The sequence below is a fragment of the Ciconia boyciana genome, chromosome 15 (assembly GCF_034638445.1).
Source record: "Ciconia boyciana chromosome 15, ASM3463844v1, whole genome shotgun sequence".
Classification (NCBI taxonomy): domain Eukaryota; kingdom Metazoa; phylum Chordata; class Aves; order Ciconiiformes; family Ciconiidae; genus Ciconia; species Ciconia boyciana.
The window spans coordinates 8,804,813-8,821,997 of record NC_132948.1 but is presented as its reverse complement, the minus strand read 5'-3'; the positions used below and the strand labels follow the sequence as shown (position 1 = coordinate 8,821,997).

Below are 17,185 nucleotides of genomic sequence, written 5' to 3'. Positions count from 1 at the left end.
GGCAGGTCAACCCTTCGCATGAACCAGGAGGAAGCTTGGATCTGTCCCCGGCGAGCCCGTGGTGGGTGGCCATGGAGAGGCGAGGTCCATGGGACCACGGCGTGGGGATGCTGCAGGCTCCTGCCCGCCCCGGAGCCACAATGTTCCCGGTGGGGGATGCTTGGATCTCCATCGGGATTGCCAAGGAGAGGGAAAGGCTTTAAAGTTTCCCCTTGAAAAATGTTTTGTCTCTATGATGTGACTTCAGGAATAAAATTCAGCGGAAACAGCCCGATTCAGAGGTCTGGGCTGGCTCCTCCCTGCTGGCACAGGTTGGGGGTGCGCGGGGGGGGCAGGCACGGGTGATGGAGAGGTGATGGAGAACACGTTTGGGCTGGCTCTTTGCTCTGCACCCTTTGGTTGATGCCGTCTCAGGGGAGATGAAGCTATTCAGAGCACCTTGAGCAGGTCTGGGCATCCCCATCGCCCCACGGCAGAGCCATGCCGATGGGCTGTGCCGGCTCCCGCTCCTCTCCTGCACAAAGTCCGAAGGGTGTGGGAAAAGTGGGGGGGTCACACAGGGCTGACACCGTTGGAGCACCCCAGCACCACTGTGCCCCTCATCCTTACGGAGCCCTGGCAGGGCTCCCTGTGCCACCCCAACGCTGCATGCCGCCGGCAAATTCGGCAGGCGTGATGCTATCCTGCTGCGATACGCAGGCGGTGCCGCTCGCTGTCTGCTTGCTGCCTCCGCCCTCTCTTCCCCGCTTTATTATTATTATTATTTTAAAGCACCCTAAAGCCAAGCATTTTTGCAGAGCGCTGAAGAAAAGCCCCCAGATTCCTCGTCTGCTGGAAACGTGGCACTGAGAAAGTAGGTTTGTGTACGAGACACTATAAAAAGCCCGGCTTATACAATTTTAACAATAGAAAAATGATCTTTGTGCTTCAGTGCCTGCGAGCGTGGAAGGAGCAGGCGGTTTGCTCAGGTGGCTGCTGGATTACAAATGAGCGGTTTGCTTTGGGTTTGAATGACAAGCAATCGCAATCCGGGCTGGTGGGGCGAGCCAGGAGCTCTGCCGGCATGGAGGAGGCGGGCGGAGGGAAAAGATGCTCCGGCGCGGGAGCTGCCACAGGGCTGAGGCGCGAAGTTTGGGCTTCATTTGATAATTAGCCTATTGGTGGCTTAAGAATGGTTTAATTGACTAGTCCGCTGTTGGTAATAGTGTGTCTGCCAGCAGTGAATGCCAGCTGGGCGCCTCTTCCTCCATCACCAATTGGCACGGGTGTCCAGCTTGGATCAAACTGGGCATTTTCTGGCTGGGCATGGGTTACCCCCATCCCTGGGGCAGCAGGGACACAGAGGTCCATGTGTCCCACCGGCACCCCATCCCATCTGCTGCAGGTGGGGCTGGATGTGCAGGGGTAGCAAGGGGACCCTTGCCAAAGAAAATGCGCCGGAGCCCGGTGGGCAGCAGCCCCCATCCCAAGGTGGTTTTGCACCTTGAAAAATTAAGGGGAGTAAATGATTCATGCTCATAAATGTTGGATGGGAGCGCGCAGCAGATTAATATGTTGTTCGGCTATTAGTGATGCAGCGTGCCGTCTCCCCGCTGCCCAGGCGGCACGACTGTCACTGGCACCCCGGGAGCCAAGGGGGACGGGGGCACGATGTCCAGGTCCTGGTGCACGGGGCCGGCGCGAGCATCGCTCCTGCCCATGGCATCGCCCCAGCCGTGCCGTACTGGGGAGGGTGGCCGGGGAGGGCTGTGTGCCAGATCCGGCCCAGCAAGCCCAACAACAGGCAGGCTTCTTTATTTCTTATTTAAGCACCGACATTAAATTATAATTTTAATTTACTCAGAGCGCATCAATGATTTAGGGCGATGTGACGTGGCAGCGGCGCGAGGAGTTTAGCCAAAGGCAGCGAGTGGCTGCACAGGGTGCGGAGCGGGCACAGAGCTGTGCCGGGGGGCACCCGTGTGCCGGTCATGGGTGGCACTGGTCCCGGCAGCCCAGCAGAGACAGTTCCCTTGTCTGACCCCATCTCTCACCCCCTTTTTCCATCTCCCTGCAGGTGATTGCACTTAGTAAGAGAAGCAAGGAGGCTGAGACGGCTTTCCTGAGCGTTTACAAGCAATTGATCGAAGCTCCAGGTAAGCAACGCGGTGGCGACCTGGCTGCCTAACGAGTCGCGTGCCGGCGCCGGTGCTGAGAGGAGCCAGCGAGGACCGCGGCAGCGCTGCCAGCCCCATCCCCGGTGCGGCTGGCATCGCCGACCTCCGCTCGCGCATGGTGCTCTGGAAATACCAGCCGAAGAGAGGAGTGGAAACAGCTTTTGCCATCGCTGTGTTTCAGCCCCTGAGCCAAATGCATCTTGACATTAGGAAAGGAATACATTTGCTCAGCCCTTGTAATAACACTGCGGCTATCCCCAGTTGTCTTTTTGACGGTAAGTTAACCAAAACGACTGAGCGCCGGCTCGCAGCACGGCTCCTGGCACCAGCCGCGGCTCGGGGACAGCTTTCCCCGTTTCACTGCTGTGCCGGCGTGTACCCCGCATCCGGGGTGCCGCTTGAAGTCTTGGGAGGGGGAAACTGAGGCACGGGGCAACCCTGAGACTTGTGTTGGCAGAGTCGGTGCTAGGGCCGGGTGAGGGGCTGGGACCCTCCTCCCCGCTGCTCCCCGCTCCCTGCCGTGGACTCTGCCGTGCTCTGAGCCGGTGGTGCCGGCTGTGCTGGGCACGGCGGCACGGAGCATCCCCTGGCACAGCGAGGACGGAGAGCTGCAAACGGCTGAAGATGCGCAGAAGGGCTCCTGCAGGGCCACTAATTCATTTTCCAGACATTTAGGAATAACAAAATGTTTTAATGATTTCTTAGGGGAATTAGGGAGACATATTTTTGTCCTCATTAAATTTTCTCCTGTGCTACAAGAACCAAATGTCAGCTCAGTTTCCAGAACCCAGTTATCTTCCCGCGCTCGCCCGCCGTGCTCCTCCTGCTTGTACATGCGTGCACATGCATGCACATGGATGCACACACGTGCACGCACAAGTACACACATGCACACAGATGCACACACATGCACACCCCAAAACTGCTCCCCTGTCACCTCTGCACCCCCCTTCCTCCTCCTCCCCTCTCTCTGCTCTCCCGCAGCATCCGGCTCTTGCTCCCCTCTCTCCTCCTGCTCCCCAAATCCTCCCGCCCGTCATTTTGTCCCCGTCTGTTACATGTCCGTGTGTCTCTCGACAGGCGAACTCTTTGTGGAATACTTTACAAGCGCCACATAAGTCCTGATTCGACATTTTTTGCTTTGAATGGCTGCTGTCAACACAAATCTCTGGCAGAGACTGTAACGGAGCCTGATTGCTCAGCAAGTATTTTGATAAGTGAGCTGGCTGTGTGTCTGTAATTACGGGAGAAAACCGTAAATCTTTTGGATATTGTTCACACAGATGTGGCGTGAAGGGAAGGGGGGAAGCAGTAAAATGTGTTAAAAGCATAATTAATGTCATTGTTGTTGGGGATGATTTGATTTAAGGCTGACTTTGACTCGTGGAGGGATTGGTAGTGGATGTGTTTGAGCAGGTTGGGATGGGGTGGCGGAGGAGGTGCTGCCCCGGTGGGAGAGGTGACGGCAGCACGGATGTGCCGTGGAGGTACCGTGGATGCACTGTGCATGCACGTGGATGCACCGTGGGTGCCCCGTGGGTGCCCCGTGCTCCTCTTGGAGCCAGACAGCAGCGTGAGGTAGATGTCACCCTTCAGTCCACAGCACGGAGACCTCCGCCAAAGGCCGGGCCAAGCGGCCGGGCCCTGGCACAGGGAAGGGCTGCCGCTCCCTGGGGACACGGGTGCTCCCTGGAGCCGTGCATGCTCAGGAAAAGGTGACGAGCACCCAGGACACCTCGCGCCCCGTCCCGCTGTCACACGGTGCCTCGAGCTGCTCCGGTGGCTGTGTGGTGCTGCGGTGGGGGTGTCCAGGAGCAGGTCTGCTGGCAGCCCAGACCCCCTGCAGCACGGGGAAAGGACCCCAGCCCCGCTCCCCCGTACCGGGGCTGGGGACACCAGAGGGACCACTGCCCACCGCCCTGTCCCTGCTGCAGCACTACCGGTGCCACTAAAGGACAGCCAATAACGCCAGCTAGTGGCAGCACTTATTTTTTTTATATATATATATATATGTATGTATATAGAGAGAGTGGATGAGCATATGGAGCAATAGATAAGCACGCCTGGGCAGCAGGTTTGCAGCAGGGACTTGCTGGCACATGGGTCAGCGCGAGCTGGCTGCGCCGTCGGTGGGTGATGCCACGCCGCGGCCCCTGGGCATGTGGGAGCTGCCATCGGAGCGTGCGGTGCCCCGAGGTCCTGTTTAGGCACGTGCCTCTCTTGTGTCACCCGTCACCTGGCTGTGCCACCGGTGAGTCACCGCCGCAGCGGGGCTCGCAGCTGCACGGCCGCTCGGCTGCAGCGTCAGCGCCGTCGGCTGCAGCGTCAGCGCCGTCTCCTCTAACCTGTCCCCATGGGGCCTGTGACCGCGCAGGGGGGACCATCCCCTGCACCGTGGGCAGTGTCCCGAGCCCTCCCGTGTGGCTCAGAGCGTGACGGCACGTGGCATCTGCGGTGCCTTGGCGTGAGCAGACGTTGTGCTCGGTTTCAAGCGCATCCTCTTTCCGGCCCTACAGCAGAAGGGTTTGTTCGCTGGCAGCGCAAGCACGGCGTGAGCATGGTGCAAGCATGGTGCAAGCTTGGTGCAAGCACGGCGTGAGCATGGTGCAAGCATGGCGCAAGCTTGGTGCAAGCACGGCGTGAGCATGGTGCAAGCATGGCGCATGCTTGGTGCCGAATCAGCCCCTTGCTGCATCTGGACACCTCGCATGTGGTGGCGGAGCCGGCCCCGCAGCCAAGGACAGTGCTTTCCCAGTGGATGGACAGCGTGGTATTAGCACGATGTAATTAATCCAGCCGGGCGTTTTGCATCAGCGCTGTCCCAGCTGATGTAGGGAGTGGAGCCGAAGCGCTGCTGGCTCTTTTCCCTTCTAAAAGCTCCGCTCCCAACCACATTATCCTGGGATGTTGGCTCCAAATGGGGAGCAGCGCGCTGGGGGATCGCGCTGGCTGTATTTCAGTGACAGGGCTGCGGCTCACGGGAGGGAAAATGCTGACGCAAGGAAAATCCCCTGAGCTTTATTGCTTGGGCCAGTTCCTCCCATATTATTTCTCATCATGGAGGTGAGAGGAGTTACCAACGCGGATTGGACAGGGCCTGCCCCGGCGTTTATCCCTGCGGAGGCAGCTCGTGGGCTGGCACGGAGCCCCCGGGGCTGGGGGAGCAGAGGGGACACCCCTGGCCCCCGCAGCCTGTGAGCTGGGGCCCTGCAGCGCGGGGTTTAATTAGCCATATCGTTATCTCAGCTTGAGTACTTATGGGTGTTATTAATGGCTGTGAGAGCATCCAGTCCGGTTCAGGGCCACACCGCATCGCTGCGGCCCCCTTTGATGGCGTGCTCCCGCATCCTTGGGTGGGGAACCAGCCCGAAAGATGCCGAGCCGCAGCTCCGGCACCGGCCAAACACCGCAAGCAGCCTGGGAAGGTCCCAGCTGGAGCCAAGTCCCCGATTCAGTGCCAAAGCCGGCAGCGTGCCAGCAGGGCTCAACACCCGCCTCTGGCTGGGTCCCTGCGGCCGAGCTCTGGGCATAAACCTTTCATCCCGGCCCGTCTGCAGGGTCTCTGTGACATCCAGCAGAAAGAAGGGAGGACATTCCCCGTGGAGAAGGATGCTGCGGGGGCTTTCGGCATTAGCACAGAGGGTCTGGCAGTTGCTGGTCCTGCAGGGAAGCCACATGGCGAGTGTTGTGGGGCCCTGCACCCCGCGGCTGCGGTGCTGTGGGATGGGAGGGCAGCGGCAGAGTCGGGGGGACCCCCAAGCCCCATCTTGGGTGGCACGTCTTGACTTCGCTCACTTGCAAGGAGCATCCATGCTGGGCACTTGCAGCAAGGATCACAGGCCAAATCCTGTGTCTTTCGGGCAGGTTCACCCCAAAGACGCCCAGTGCTGTGGTTGGGCTGTGCCGGTGCAGCCCCAGACCAGCCCAAATCCCACGGCATGGCCACGGTGGCACCAGACCCCCTTCATCCCACACCGCTGCTGTCTCAGACGGAGACTTGCTGAGCAGAAGACCCGCTCTGCATCCCGTTCAGAGCAGAGGCAGCCAGTTGTTTGATTTTTTTCCCATCACCGTTATTATTTTTCACCCTTGGATGCGTGCCATGCATCCCTGCTGTACAGTAGCACGCCCGGCTCTGTCCCACTTCCCTGTTTGTCTAACTTTTTGACCCTGGAGAATTCAAATCTATTTTCTTTCCTCTCCTTTTCTAAAAAAAAAAAACCCAAACCTATATTAACCTGGCTCAATAGGAGGCATTTTCTTGAACTTATTAAAAAATCCAGACTTGTAAATTAATTTGTTCATGTTGTACAATGGCAGTGCAGATGGACTCATTAGCATGCACACAACAAATAATTATAGATGAATTTTTAGCTGGCCTGCTTAATGGGCTTGCTGGGTTAATTATGTCAATGTATAATTACATCAGCCCTGGGAGACATAATGGCACACCCTGCTGAGCAGACACTAGCTAATGATGGTGTAATGCTGACAGAGGGAAGATGGACGGCTCTGAATGCACCTGCTTACCTCGGCACAAACCGCCATTGTCTGTGCCCAAACGGGCCGGCGCTGGCAGCACCAGGGCCACCGGTGCTGTGGGTGCCACCGCCTCGCTCGGGGAGGTGATGCCCCCATGCAGCCCTGCCGGTCCCGTGGGGCTGGCGATGGAAAGCGTGGAACCGAGGGGTGCCCCGGGGCCAGGGGGGCACCCACTCTGGTTTTAAGCTGCCCTGGGGTGGTTGGTGAGGGGAGTGGGCAGCAGGTCCCCGGGGAGGTGGGAGAGGGCTGGTGGTGGGCGTCCCTGCCGCTCACCACCGCATCCCGTGTCCCACAGACCCCGCTCCTGTGCTGGAGGCTGCCCGGAGCCTGGAGGACCGGCTGCAGCAGCTCCAGCGCCTCGAGCCTGAAACCACCCCCCTGAAGGACCTCAGCCACCCCTGGAAGAAGCACCCGGAGCTTGTCGGCACCAAAGGTACCCCCTGGCACCAGCCACCCCGTCGGACAAAGGTGGCAGCGGCTGTCCCCAGCCGGGTTGCCCCACGTGCCTTCGAGCATCCCCGGGGCGGAGGGGCTCTCAGGGCCAGGACCTGTCCCCTGGCCTGTGGTCCCTGGCGGCCACTGCTGCTGTCCCCCGCACAGCTGTGTGAAACTTGTCCCCCCGCAGAGCGCAGAGAGGGGACGTCGCCAGTGGCCGGGCTCGCGGCAGCGGCCGAGCCCCCGCTCTCCGGCATCGACGGCAAAGCACTGTGTGCAGAAACCTTGCTGCAGAGAAATGAGGCAGAAAAACAAAAGTACGTGAGTCCTGGGGATGGGGCTTCACACCCTGCAGCCGGGGTCATTTTGGGGTGCTGGGGGGACACATGGCTCTGTTCCTGTTCCTGCTCCTGCACGGGGGTGTCCGTCTGTCCTTCCCTCTCCTCCTTCCCTTTGCGCCTCCTTTGCTGTCTGGGTTGAGAGCCGACACATCCAGCCTGGAAACTTGACACACAGTCTCGGGTGCTCCAAGCGTCCGTCTGTCCGTCTGTCCCCTCTCCCAGGCGGTTTTTGGGCAGCGGTGGTGCGGGCAGAGCGGGGCAGGTCCCTCCTGCCAGCCCCTCGCACTGTCTCCCTGGCACATGGTTTTGCTCGGACAAATGGGTTAAATCCGGGTCGGTGGATGAACCTCATTAAATGGCCTTTTAATTTGGAGGCTCCCGGCTTTCCCGGTGCCTTCATTGTTATTCCTTAACACGCTGCACTGGGAAACAAATGAGGAATCTTTAAACCCTAAATTGCAGATCTCTGTGAGTAAGTTCCTGGCAAGTGCAGGCTATAAATAATGCAGAATAACTTTTCCCTGATTGCTTCTCCCCCTCCAATTAACTACAGGCAGGGGTGGGCTGCCATCCCCGCCCCCATCGGAGGGGTTTCAGCTGCAGGGATCAGGACTATTTTCAGCCCAAAGTGAATTTTTTACACCCGGGGCAATAAACCCCTTAACATCAGGGGGGAACACGGCTTGAACGCATCCTGGCATCCGCCGGCGGGTCTGTCCCCCGGCATCACCAAGCGATGGGGACGCAGTGAGGGAGCGTCCGTGCACCCGTGCGGGGCTGCGGGGTCGGCACGGCCGCGGTGCCGCCGGCACGTTGCTGATGCCCGTCTCTCGCAGGGGGCTGCAGGAAGCACAGGTCACTTTGGCCGCTCGGCTGGGGGAGGCAGAGGAGAAGATCAAAGTGCTCCACGCAGGTAGGGGGCCAGGGCAGGGGTTGCCGGCCATGGGGGGCCAAGCCCCCACCCCGCGGCTCACCCTCCTCTTCCTCTTCCCAGCGCTGAAGGCCACCCAGACAGAGCTCCTGGAGCTGCGGTGTAAATACGACGAGGAAGCTGCATCCAAGTAAGTCACCGGTGATGCCCGGTTGTGCCTGGAGGCCGTTGGCGTGCCCGAGGCTAAGCCAAGCCACCCGCAGCAGCGCAGCAGTGCCGGGACATCCCCACAGTGCTGCTAAATGACTTGAGGAGCTGAGATACTTTAAGCGACTGCAGCAGCACCCCAAGTCATGGGGGCTCCCAAAACCTAAGGCAGGAGCCCTTGCCGGCCACAGAGTGTCCCTTTGCCTCTGCCGCTGTGTCCCTCTGCCTCTGCGCCGGCTGACGCCTCTTGCTTTCTCATCGCAGGGCAGACGAAGTAGCCATGATCATGACGAACCTCGAAAAAGCCAACCAGGTGAGCCGGGAGGTGACTTTCCAGCCAGCGCAGGGCACGTACCCCGCTCCCCCCGTGCCACGCTCAGCCACGGCCCCCCAGGGCTGACAGGCTTCACCCCGCAGAGCCTGGGCGCTGCACCCGCCGCAGCACCCCGAGCATCTGCGTGGCCTGGGTGTCTGTCCCTGAAAATGGGGTGTCCAGGCTCCAGGACTGGGAAGCCCTATAAAGGGGGACTCCGGTTTCCTTCACCCGGTGGCTCCTCTGAACCAGCCCACTGGGACCCCCTATCCCGTGCTGGGGGTCACTGCTGTGTTTGAGCTCCCACCGGGCTCCACTTCGGCTGCTGGAGCCGGCGTTTGTCACCTCCAGCCTCTCCTGGGTGTTTCAGGGCACGACCCACACCAGCCTGGTGTTGGTTTCTGGCATCATTGCCTTTGGTCTTATCTATTCCTATTCATTAGTTTTATTTAATTCGGAAAATGTAGGTACAAATAAATGTCCGTGGATAATAAAAGAGGCTTAAAGAGCAATTTGCATGTAAATATGGCTTTTTGGGTGGAAAAGGGCAGTGTCCTGGAGGTGGGCTGCTGGCGCCCAGGGATGGGGACTGGGAACTGCGTTAGCACGTGGGGAGCCGAAATACACGGGCGGGCTTACGGAGGCGGTGGTGGGAGCAGGATGCTCAGGAGAGGCACGGATCAGTGCAGATCCTGGAGCCCTACTCTGTCCTGTGTGGGGTGGGACGAGCCACGGGTGCCCGGCCTGATGCGCTTTCTGCTCTCTTGCAGCGAGCGGAGGCGGCGCAGAGGGAGGTGGAGAGCTTGCGGGAACAACTGGCGGCTGTGAACAGCTCCCTCCGCCTGGCCTGCTGCTCCCCGCCGGGCGCTGCTGGGGTGAGGGCACCCCTCAGGGCTGTCAGCACCCCATCACGGCCGGGAGCACCCCATCGGGGCCAGCAGCACCCCTCAGGGCTGGCAGCACCCCATCAAGGCCAGGAGCACCCCATCACGGCCGGGAGCACCCCATCGGGGCCGGCAGCACCCCTCAGGGCTGGCAGCACCCCATCACAGCTGACAGCACCCCACTGGGGCCGTCAGCACCCCATCACAGCCAGAAGCATCTGTCACAGCCAGGAGCATCCCACTGCCCTTGGGAGCACCCCATCATAGCTAGGAGCACCCCAGAGCACCCAGGAGCACCCTAGCATGTTCAGGAGCATCCTGTTGTGCTCAGGAGCATCCCGTTGCGTTCGGGAGCACCCTTTTGCGTTTGGGAGCACCCACCACGTCTGGGAGCAAGCCTGCAATGCCCATGACGGAAGCATTCTTCCACCATGGGGTGGGAGGGTTGGCCATGCCCTGCCTGCAGCCCCAGCCTCCTCCGGGGAGGGGGGATGCGCGCTCCCATAGCACCGAGCAGACATGGGAGACCTGTAAGGGCAGAGGAAAGGTCTGTCACTGCCCACGGCTGCACCACCCGGGGTCCCTGTCCCGCGGGGCTGAATCCTGGGCTCTCCTGCTGTCTGACGGGGAGGGTGGCCTTGTCCCCGCGTTGGGCAGCCAGGAGCTGACGGTGTCCCCTCTCCCGGCAGGACAAAGTGAACTATTCCATGTGCTCAGGGTCGAGGCTGGAGGCGGCTCTGGCTGCCAAGGACCGGGAGATCCTGCGGCTCCTGAAGGACGTCCAACACCTCCAGAGCTCGCTGCAGGAGCTGGAGGAGTCCTCTGCCAACCAGATCGCCGACCTGGAGGGGCAGCTGGCTGCCAAGAACGAAGCCATCGAGGTGTGCCCATGGGGGCTGGGGGCTTGCCGGGGAGGGGGGAACGCGGGTCCGGCCGTCCCGGGTGTGTGCCAGGAGCCGGCTGCGAGGACTCCCCCCCTCTGCTCCGCAGAAGCTGGAGGAGAAGCTGCAGGCGCAGGCGGACTATGAGGAGATCAAAACGGAGCTGAGGTATGGCTCGACCGACATCCATGCCTGCTGCCTGCCTGTCCCCTGTCCGGCCGGGTGCTACCGGCACCCACGGCACACTCAGCAGCCGTAACACTCGGCGGCTTGACAGCAGCGAAAAGCCGTGCCCGCCGAGTCACCCCCCTTGTCTCCCTCCCAGCATCCTTAAAGCGATGAAGGTGGCCTCTGCCAGCTGCAGCCTTCCCCAGGCAAGTGCCGCGGCGCGCGCTGACACGCTTGCCAGGCTGGGGCGCGCGTGCCAGCCCTGCCGCCGGTGGCTCCGCCGCCCTTTCCCATCTCGGCTTGGCTCCTTGCAGAGCATATCGAAGGCAGAGGAGGTCCTGCTGCTGGGGAAGGAGGCTTTCTACCCCTCCCAGAAGTACCTGCTGGAGAAGCCCAGCCTGCTGACCAGCACTGGTAGGGTCCCCCGGTCGTGTGGCATCCCCAGTCCCACTGGGAGCATCCCTGGGAACGTGGGTGGCAGGGCCGGATTCTGCCCCGGCTGTGGGAAGGAGCCCGGAGCCAGCAGCGGGGCGGGGAGATGGACAAGGGGTGGGATGCCACCTGGGGAAACTGAGGCAGGAGATGCTTTGCTGCGAGGCCGTGCCGGGGCTGCCGGCCAGGGGGACTCTAGTGCGTCTCCCTCTCTCTCGTTCATCTCTAGAGGAGGATCACTCTGAAGACGAGTCGGGGAAGGATTCGCTGGGCATGGAGCAGCCGTATCCGTCCCCCCAGCACGCCCCGGCGGACGAACCCGCCTCCCCCACTCCCCTCCCGCCTCTGCCCGGCCCCGGCCTGGCCCCCGACGGCCCCCGGACTTTCTCGCTGTCCCCCTTCCCAGGGGGCGAGCGGCTTTCGGGGGACCCCAAGGCCCCCCACCTCCTGCCACCTGCCTACAAGAGCGAGAGTGCCGGGGGGGGGCCGCCCTTCCCCTCCACCTTCTTCGGGGCCAAAAGCGGTGCTGTGCCCCCCGGCACCGCGCCAGCTGCCAGCACCGCCAGCCCGCCCGGCGAGCCGTCTGAGGGCAGCGCCGGCAGCTCTGCCGAGGAGGAGCAGCTGGACACGGCCGAAATCGCCTTCCAGGTGAAGGAGCAGCTGCTGAAGCACAACATCGGGCAGAGGGTCTTCGGGCATTACGTGCTGGGGCTGTCGCAGGGCTCTGTCAGCGAGATCCTGGCCCGGCCCAAGCCCTGGCGCAAGCTGACGGTGAAAGGCAAGGAGCCGTTCATCAAGATGAAGCAGTTCCTCTCCGACGAGCAGAACGTGCTGGCCCTGAGGACTATCCAGGTGCGCCAGAGAGGTGAGTGGTTGGGGTGGCCCCGGCTGACGGGTCCTGCCCCGGGATGCTGCAGGCGGTGACATGGGATCCCCTCCCAGCGCACCCCGGCAGCACCCCGGGGTGCCCCGTGCCGCGGTGAGGATGCCCGCCAGCCTGTGATGTGCCGGCAAGATAAGCAGTGATGCCACGCGGAGTCACTGGTGGCACTCGGGGATTGTCCCTGACGGTCCCTCCGCTTGCTGCGGGGTGGGATGGAGCCCTGGCAAATGGTAGCGATTAACAACAGCCCATCGTGGAAGCTGCATCCCCGGACGTGCTTTACTCATTTATTCTGACAAGTGCCATTTAATTATTCATTAGGCTTTTTCGTGGTGTATGAATCAATGTGCTCGGGAATATTTTGTTAAAATAATGAAGTCTTAATGCTGCGGGACCTCGGCGCGGTGTCGACACTGCCGCGACACGGTAACGCCCCAACGCCTGCATGCACAGCTCCGGGGACAGCGGCTCCTGGCCCCATCTCGGTGGTGGCAGCAGTGGTGGCTGGTCACTCATGTCCCTGCGGCATCTGCTGGCATTTCAACCCAGAGGACTCCGGTTTATCCCCTGGATCCGATTCAGCGTTAACCCTTCATCTGCGGGAGGGCACGGTGCCAGGGATGGGGAAGTGTGGTCCCCGTGCCCGTGTCTCCGCTCAGCACCCTGCGTGCCGGTGGGGAGCGGGTGCCCTTGGATGGGGCGAGCAAGGTGGCCAGGAGATGCCATGCCAGAGGGACAAGCTGGCAGCTGGGGCTACTGGGGCTCCCCACGCTCTGGCTAGTGACTAATCGGGAGTGACATTTGTCTTAAAACCAGCATCCCTAAAAATAACTGAACATGAGGAGCAGTAAATACTTCCTGACATACAAGCGGAGCTTGTAAAACCAGCACCGGTGACAAAGCTGTTATCCTGCCTCTTTGATCAGGTAGCATCACGCCGCGGATCAGGACGCCAGAGACCGGCTCTGACGACGCCATCAAAAGCATCCTGGAGCAGGCGAAGAAGGAGATCGAGTCGCAGAAGGGAGGTAGGTGCCGGCGTGTGGGTGGCCCCGGGGGCGACCAAGCACCCCCTCTGCCCCCATGGGAGCAGCACCCAAAGGGGTGCTGGCAGCTGGGTGCTGCGTGGCTGCTGGTCCCACGGCACGCCGAAACACCCACAAAACCGACAGTGTCCGGCGCAGGCGTTTCTGACTCCCCTAGGAAACATTAGCCAGCCCCTGCCAAGCCCGGCAGCTGTGGCATGGTCCTGGGCAGGGTGGCCCTGGACTAACCCTGCAGCTGGCCAGGAGCCAGCACCCGGGATGGACCAGCCGTGGCAGGGCCAAAATGGGCTTTATTTGGCATTTCTCCCGCTGGCATCCATAGAGATTTGGGGCAAAATGCTGGTAAATACTGTTAGGGACGGAAGACTCTCTATGCAGCCGCATTTGTACCTGGGCTTTCAGAAACTTTGGATCTACCCTTTCCTCCCCTCCCTGCCCCAAAACAGATGATTAAATGAGGATGCACGATCCATCTGGCGCGAGGAATCATTAAAGCAGCTGCGCTCGCAGTCAATTACAAGAAATGAAATACATTAGAACAGGTAGTCTGCTGAGAAAGCGGAATCCCAAAGAATTAAATTAGACAGGAACGGTGGAAAAACAGACAGGGAAAACAAACATGTTTGTCTATTGCCACCGTTGGTAATGGGATTTATTTTGCAGTCTTCAAAAAAGAAGCTTGTTTAGAGCTGGGGGTGTCACAGATTTTGCTTTGCGGGTGCTGCTGGTCCTTCTTCTGATCTGCACTTGCACAGAGCATCCTCTTGATGGAGAGTGCTCTGAACCGGATTGGGCTAAAAATCCCTCTTTTCCTGCATTTTGAATTATGGCCGCATGTTAAAATGATGCGTGCTGTGCCTCGGGGCTCCCCTCACCCATTTTCTTTGCAGGCGAACCCAAAACGCCGTCGGCATCGCAGGCGGTGGCCAACGGGGCAGGCAGCAGCAGCTCGGAGGATGCCATCAAGAGCATCCTGGAGCAGGCGCGGCGGGAGATGCAGGCACAGCAACAGGCGCTGCTGGAGATGGAGTCGGGGGGCAGCGGGCGCCCCGGCGACACACCGCCCACCGAGCGCTCCACGCTGGCTGCCGTCAACCAGAACATCGTCCCGACCTACGTCAAGCAGGAGGAGGGGAGCGGGGCCAGCCCCGCAACCCCGCAGACGCCCCTGGCTGTCCTCTCACCTGCCGCCTTTGTCCAGAGCATCATCCGGAAGGTGAAGTCGGAGATCGGTGATGCCGGCTCCTACTTCGACCAGCACTGGGCATCGGAGCGGAGCCTGCTCAGCCGACCCTACACCTCCGTCTCGCCTTCACTCTCGTCCTCCTCCTCGAGCTACTCCAGCATGGCCAACGGCCGGGGCTGGCCACGGGGCGAGCCCAGCGAGAGCGGCGCCAACGAGGATGAGCTGCCGCTGGCAGACGACGAGCCCCACCGGCTGACGGAGATGAAGGCGGAGGGAGCCAGCACGGAGCCGGCAGCCAGCGGTCGTCTCTCCTACTACCCTGCCTACGTGCCGCGGACCCTGAAGCCCACTGTGCCGCCGCTGACACCGGAGCAGTACGAGATGTACATGTACAGGGAGGTGGACACGCTGGAGCTGACCCGGCAGGTCAAGGAGAAGTTGGCCAAGAACGGCATCTGCCAGAGGATCTTCGGAGAGAAGGTACCAGCCTGGAGAAGGGGGGTCCGGTGTCCCCTCTGCTCCGTGACCCAGAGTCCAGGGCTCATCAGTGGCCTCCGCCGGCTCCTTGCAGGGTTCCCGCTCTCCCCGGTGGGTTTCCCCTTGGAGGATGCTGATTCCTCAGGGTCTGACCCAAACCCAAGCGGTCTCTCAGTGGCCACCACCAACTGGTCGGTGGGACTTCCCACCAGGAACGCCCTGTCCCCTGCACAGAGCCCTGCAGGGACCATCCTCCCAGCCCACTGGGTATCCCAGGGGGACCCACCACAGTCCCAGCACCTGCGGCTGGGGCCAAGGGGTCCGGACATGCCACGGGGCCGTGAGCGCAGCAGCGTGCGGCAGCCTGCTTCCCCTCCCTCGGTGTGGGGACGGAAGGCAGGCAGCAGCCTGGTGCCAGGGGGGAGCGTGCCCCGGCCCCGGCGGGTGACGCCTGCGCGGTGCCTAGGTGCTGGGGCTGTCCCAGGGCAGCGTGAGTGACATGCTGTCGCGGCCCAAGCCATGGAGCAAGCTGACGCAGAAGGGTCGGGAGCCCTTCATCCGCATGCAGCTCTGGCTGACCGACCAGCTGGGCCAAGGCGTCAGCCAGCAGCCGACCCCCTCCCAGGGTAAGTGCCACCGCTGTCCCCATGGTCCCCATGTGCCATCAGTGTTCCCGGCACTTCTGCATCTGCCCCACACACCCTACCCCCGTCCCAGCGCTGGGGAGAGCGGCCCCCAGCACCCCCACCCGCACCCTGATCCTGGGAAGCCCCTTTCATCCCCCTCTCCTCTGATGCATCCAACTCATTTGAGCCCCCTTATTTAGTCGCTTAGACAATTTAGGGCTGTTATACAGATCCTCAAATGTTATTTTGTCAGAAATGGGGTTTGAAAGTCATCTAGTTTAAGAAAAAAAAAAAGGAAAACCACAACAAAAATCCTTGGCTTTGTGCCTGGCATGAAGAAGTAGCTGGGTTTTTTTATATTAGTGGTGTTTTCTCTCTAACTATTGCACTGGCTCCTCCCGCTTTGCCATAGCTGCCAGAAAAATTTGGCTGGCATCCCCCCTCTCCGGAGGGCAGAGCCACGGGCACCCCAAAAATCATAGAATTATAGAATGGTTTGGGTTGGAAGGGACCTCTATAGATCATCTAGTCCAACCCCCAAATAACCTTCCCGCTCCCACCAGGCCCCCACCGCTCTCCCTTCCCGCCATCCCCGCTGACCCCTCTCCCCCGGTGTCGCGCAGCCAGCCCGGCGGAGCCCCAGCCATCCCCCTCGCCGCCCCCCAGCCCTGCTGAGCACGAGAAGGGCTGCCAGGAGCCCCTCACCCTGGCATTGGAGAGCAGCAAAGAAAACCAGCAGCCCGAGAGCCGGTCGACGCCTGCGCTGGGTGGGAAGACGTACCCCAACAGCCAGGGACCCATGGGCATCCAGGAGATCGTTGCCATGTCCCCTGAGCTGGACACCTACTCCATCACCAAGAAGGTCAAGGAGGTCTTGACGGACAACAATTTAGGTGCGGACCCTCTCCCTGTCCGGGTTTTCGGGAGCTGCTGGTGAGGCTGCATGGATGCATCACCCCAATTCCCATAGCCGCAGACCCCCCCGGTTCACTGCGGGTGCTCGGGGGGATCCTGGCACGCTGGGGAGGATGCTGCCTGGGAAACGGGGTGCACCCGCTCTGTGGGGGAACTGTAGTGCCTGCCCCACCGCTCTGCCCCTCTCTAACCACCTCTGCTTCTCCTCTGCCAGGCCAGCGGCTGTTTGGGGAGAGCATCCTGGGCCTGACGCAGGGCTCGGTGTCCGATCTCCTCTCCAGGCCCAAGCCATGGCACAAGCTGAGCCTGAAGGGGAGGGAGCCCTTCGTCCGTATGCAGCTCTGGCTCAACGACCCCCACAACGTGGAGAAGCTACGTGACATGAAGAAGCTGGAGAAGAAAGGTGAGGGTCAAGGCAATGCAGCCCCCCCAGGTCCGGGATGCTGGCCAAGTGGGGGGGCTCCCCGGGCTGGGGGGCGAGCGGCGCGCAGCTGGGTCTCCTCTCCTGCAGCCTACCTGAAACGTCGGTATGGGCTGATGAGCGCCGGCTCAGACAGCGAGTCCCCCAGCGCCCGCTCCGAGTGCACCAGCCCCAGCCTACAGCCGCAGGACCTCAGCCTCCTCCAGATCAAGAAGCCACGGGTAGTGCTGGCCCCAGAGGAGAAGGAAGCCCTGAAGAAAGCCTACCAGCTGGAGCCCTACCCCTCCCAGCAGACCATCGAGCTGCTCTCCTTCCAGCTCAACCTCAAGACCAATACCGTCATCAACTGGTTCCACAACTACAGGTACGGGTGCTCCCGGGCTTCAGATGTCTCATGGTGC

At 61.2% G+C, this 17,185-nt stretch overlaps 1 protein-coding gene across 2 annotated transcripts in view; it reads left to right on the top strand.

Annotated features, from left to right (window-relative positions):
- Positions 1 to 17,185, top strand: part of CUX2 (cut like homeobox 2) — a 67,093-nt gene that overhangs the window by 48,137 nt on the left and 1,771 nt on the right. The window contains exons 2-19 of one of the 2 annotated variants that reach the window (XM_072880075.1): positions 2,057 to 2,135; positions 6,994 to 7,131; positions 7,324 to 7,450; positions 8,311 to 8,387; positions 8,469 to 8,535; positions 8,817 to 8,865; positions 9,636 to 9,740; positions 10,439 to 10,630; positions 10,740 to 10,798; positions 10,956 to 11,004; positions 11,113 to 11,212; positions 11,460 to 12,095; positions 13,040 to 13,141; positions 14,050 to 14,825; positions 15,289 to 15,448; positions 16,072 to 16,341; positions 16,578 to 16,766; positions 16,875 to 17,148. In XM_072880075.1, the coding sequence (XP_072736176.1) occupies positions 2,057 to 2,135; positions 6,994 to 7,131; positions 7,324 to 7,450; positions 8,311 to 8,387; positions 8,469 to 8,535; positions 8,817 to 8,865; positions 9,636 to 9,740; positions 10,439 to 10,630; positions 10,740 to 10,798; positions 10,956 to 11,004; positions 11,113 to 11,212; positions 11,460 to 12,095; positions 13,040 to 13,141; positions 14,050 to 14,825; positions 15,289 to 15,448; positions 16,072 to 16,341; positions 16,578 to 16,766; positions 16,875 to 17,148 (3,449 nt within the window). Of the gene's footprint in view, positions 1 to 2,056; positions 2,136 to 6,993; positions 7,132 to 7,323; positions 7,451 to 8,310; positions 8,388 to 8,468; positions 8,536 to 8,816; positions 8,866 to 9,635; positions 9,741 to 10,438; positions 10,631 to 10,739; positions 10,799 to 10,955; positions 11,213 to 11,459; positions 12,096 to 13,039; positions 13,142 to 14,049; positions 14,826 to 15,288; positions 15,449 to 16,071; positions 16,342 to 16,577; positions 16,767 to 16,874; positions 17,149 to 17,185 lie in introns of both variants that reach the window. The other variant, XM_072880074.1, reaches the window with a different exon arrangement.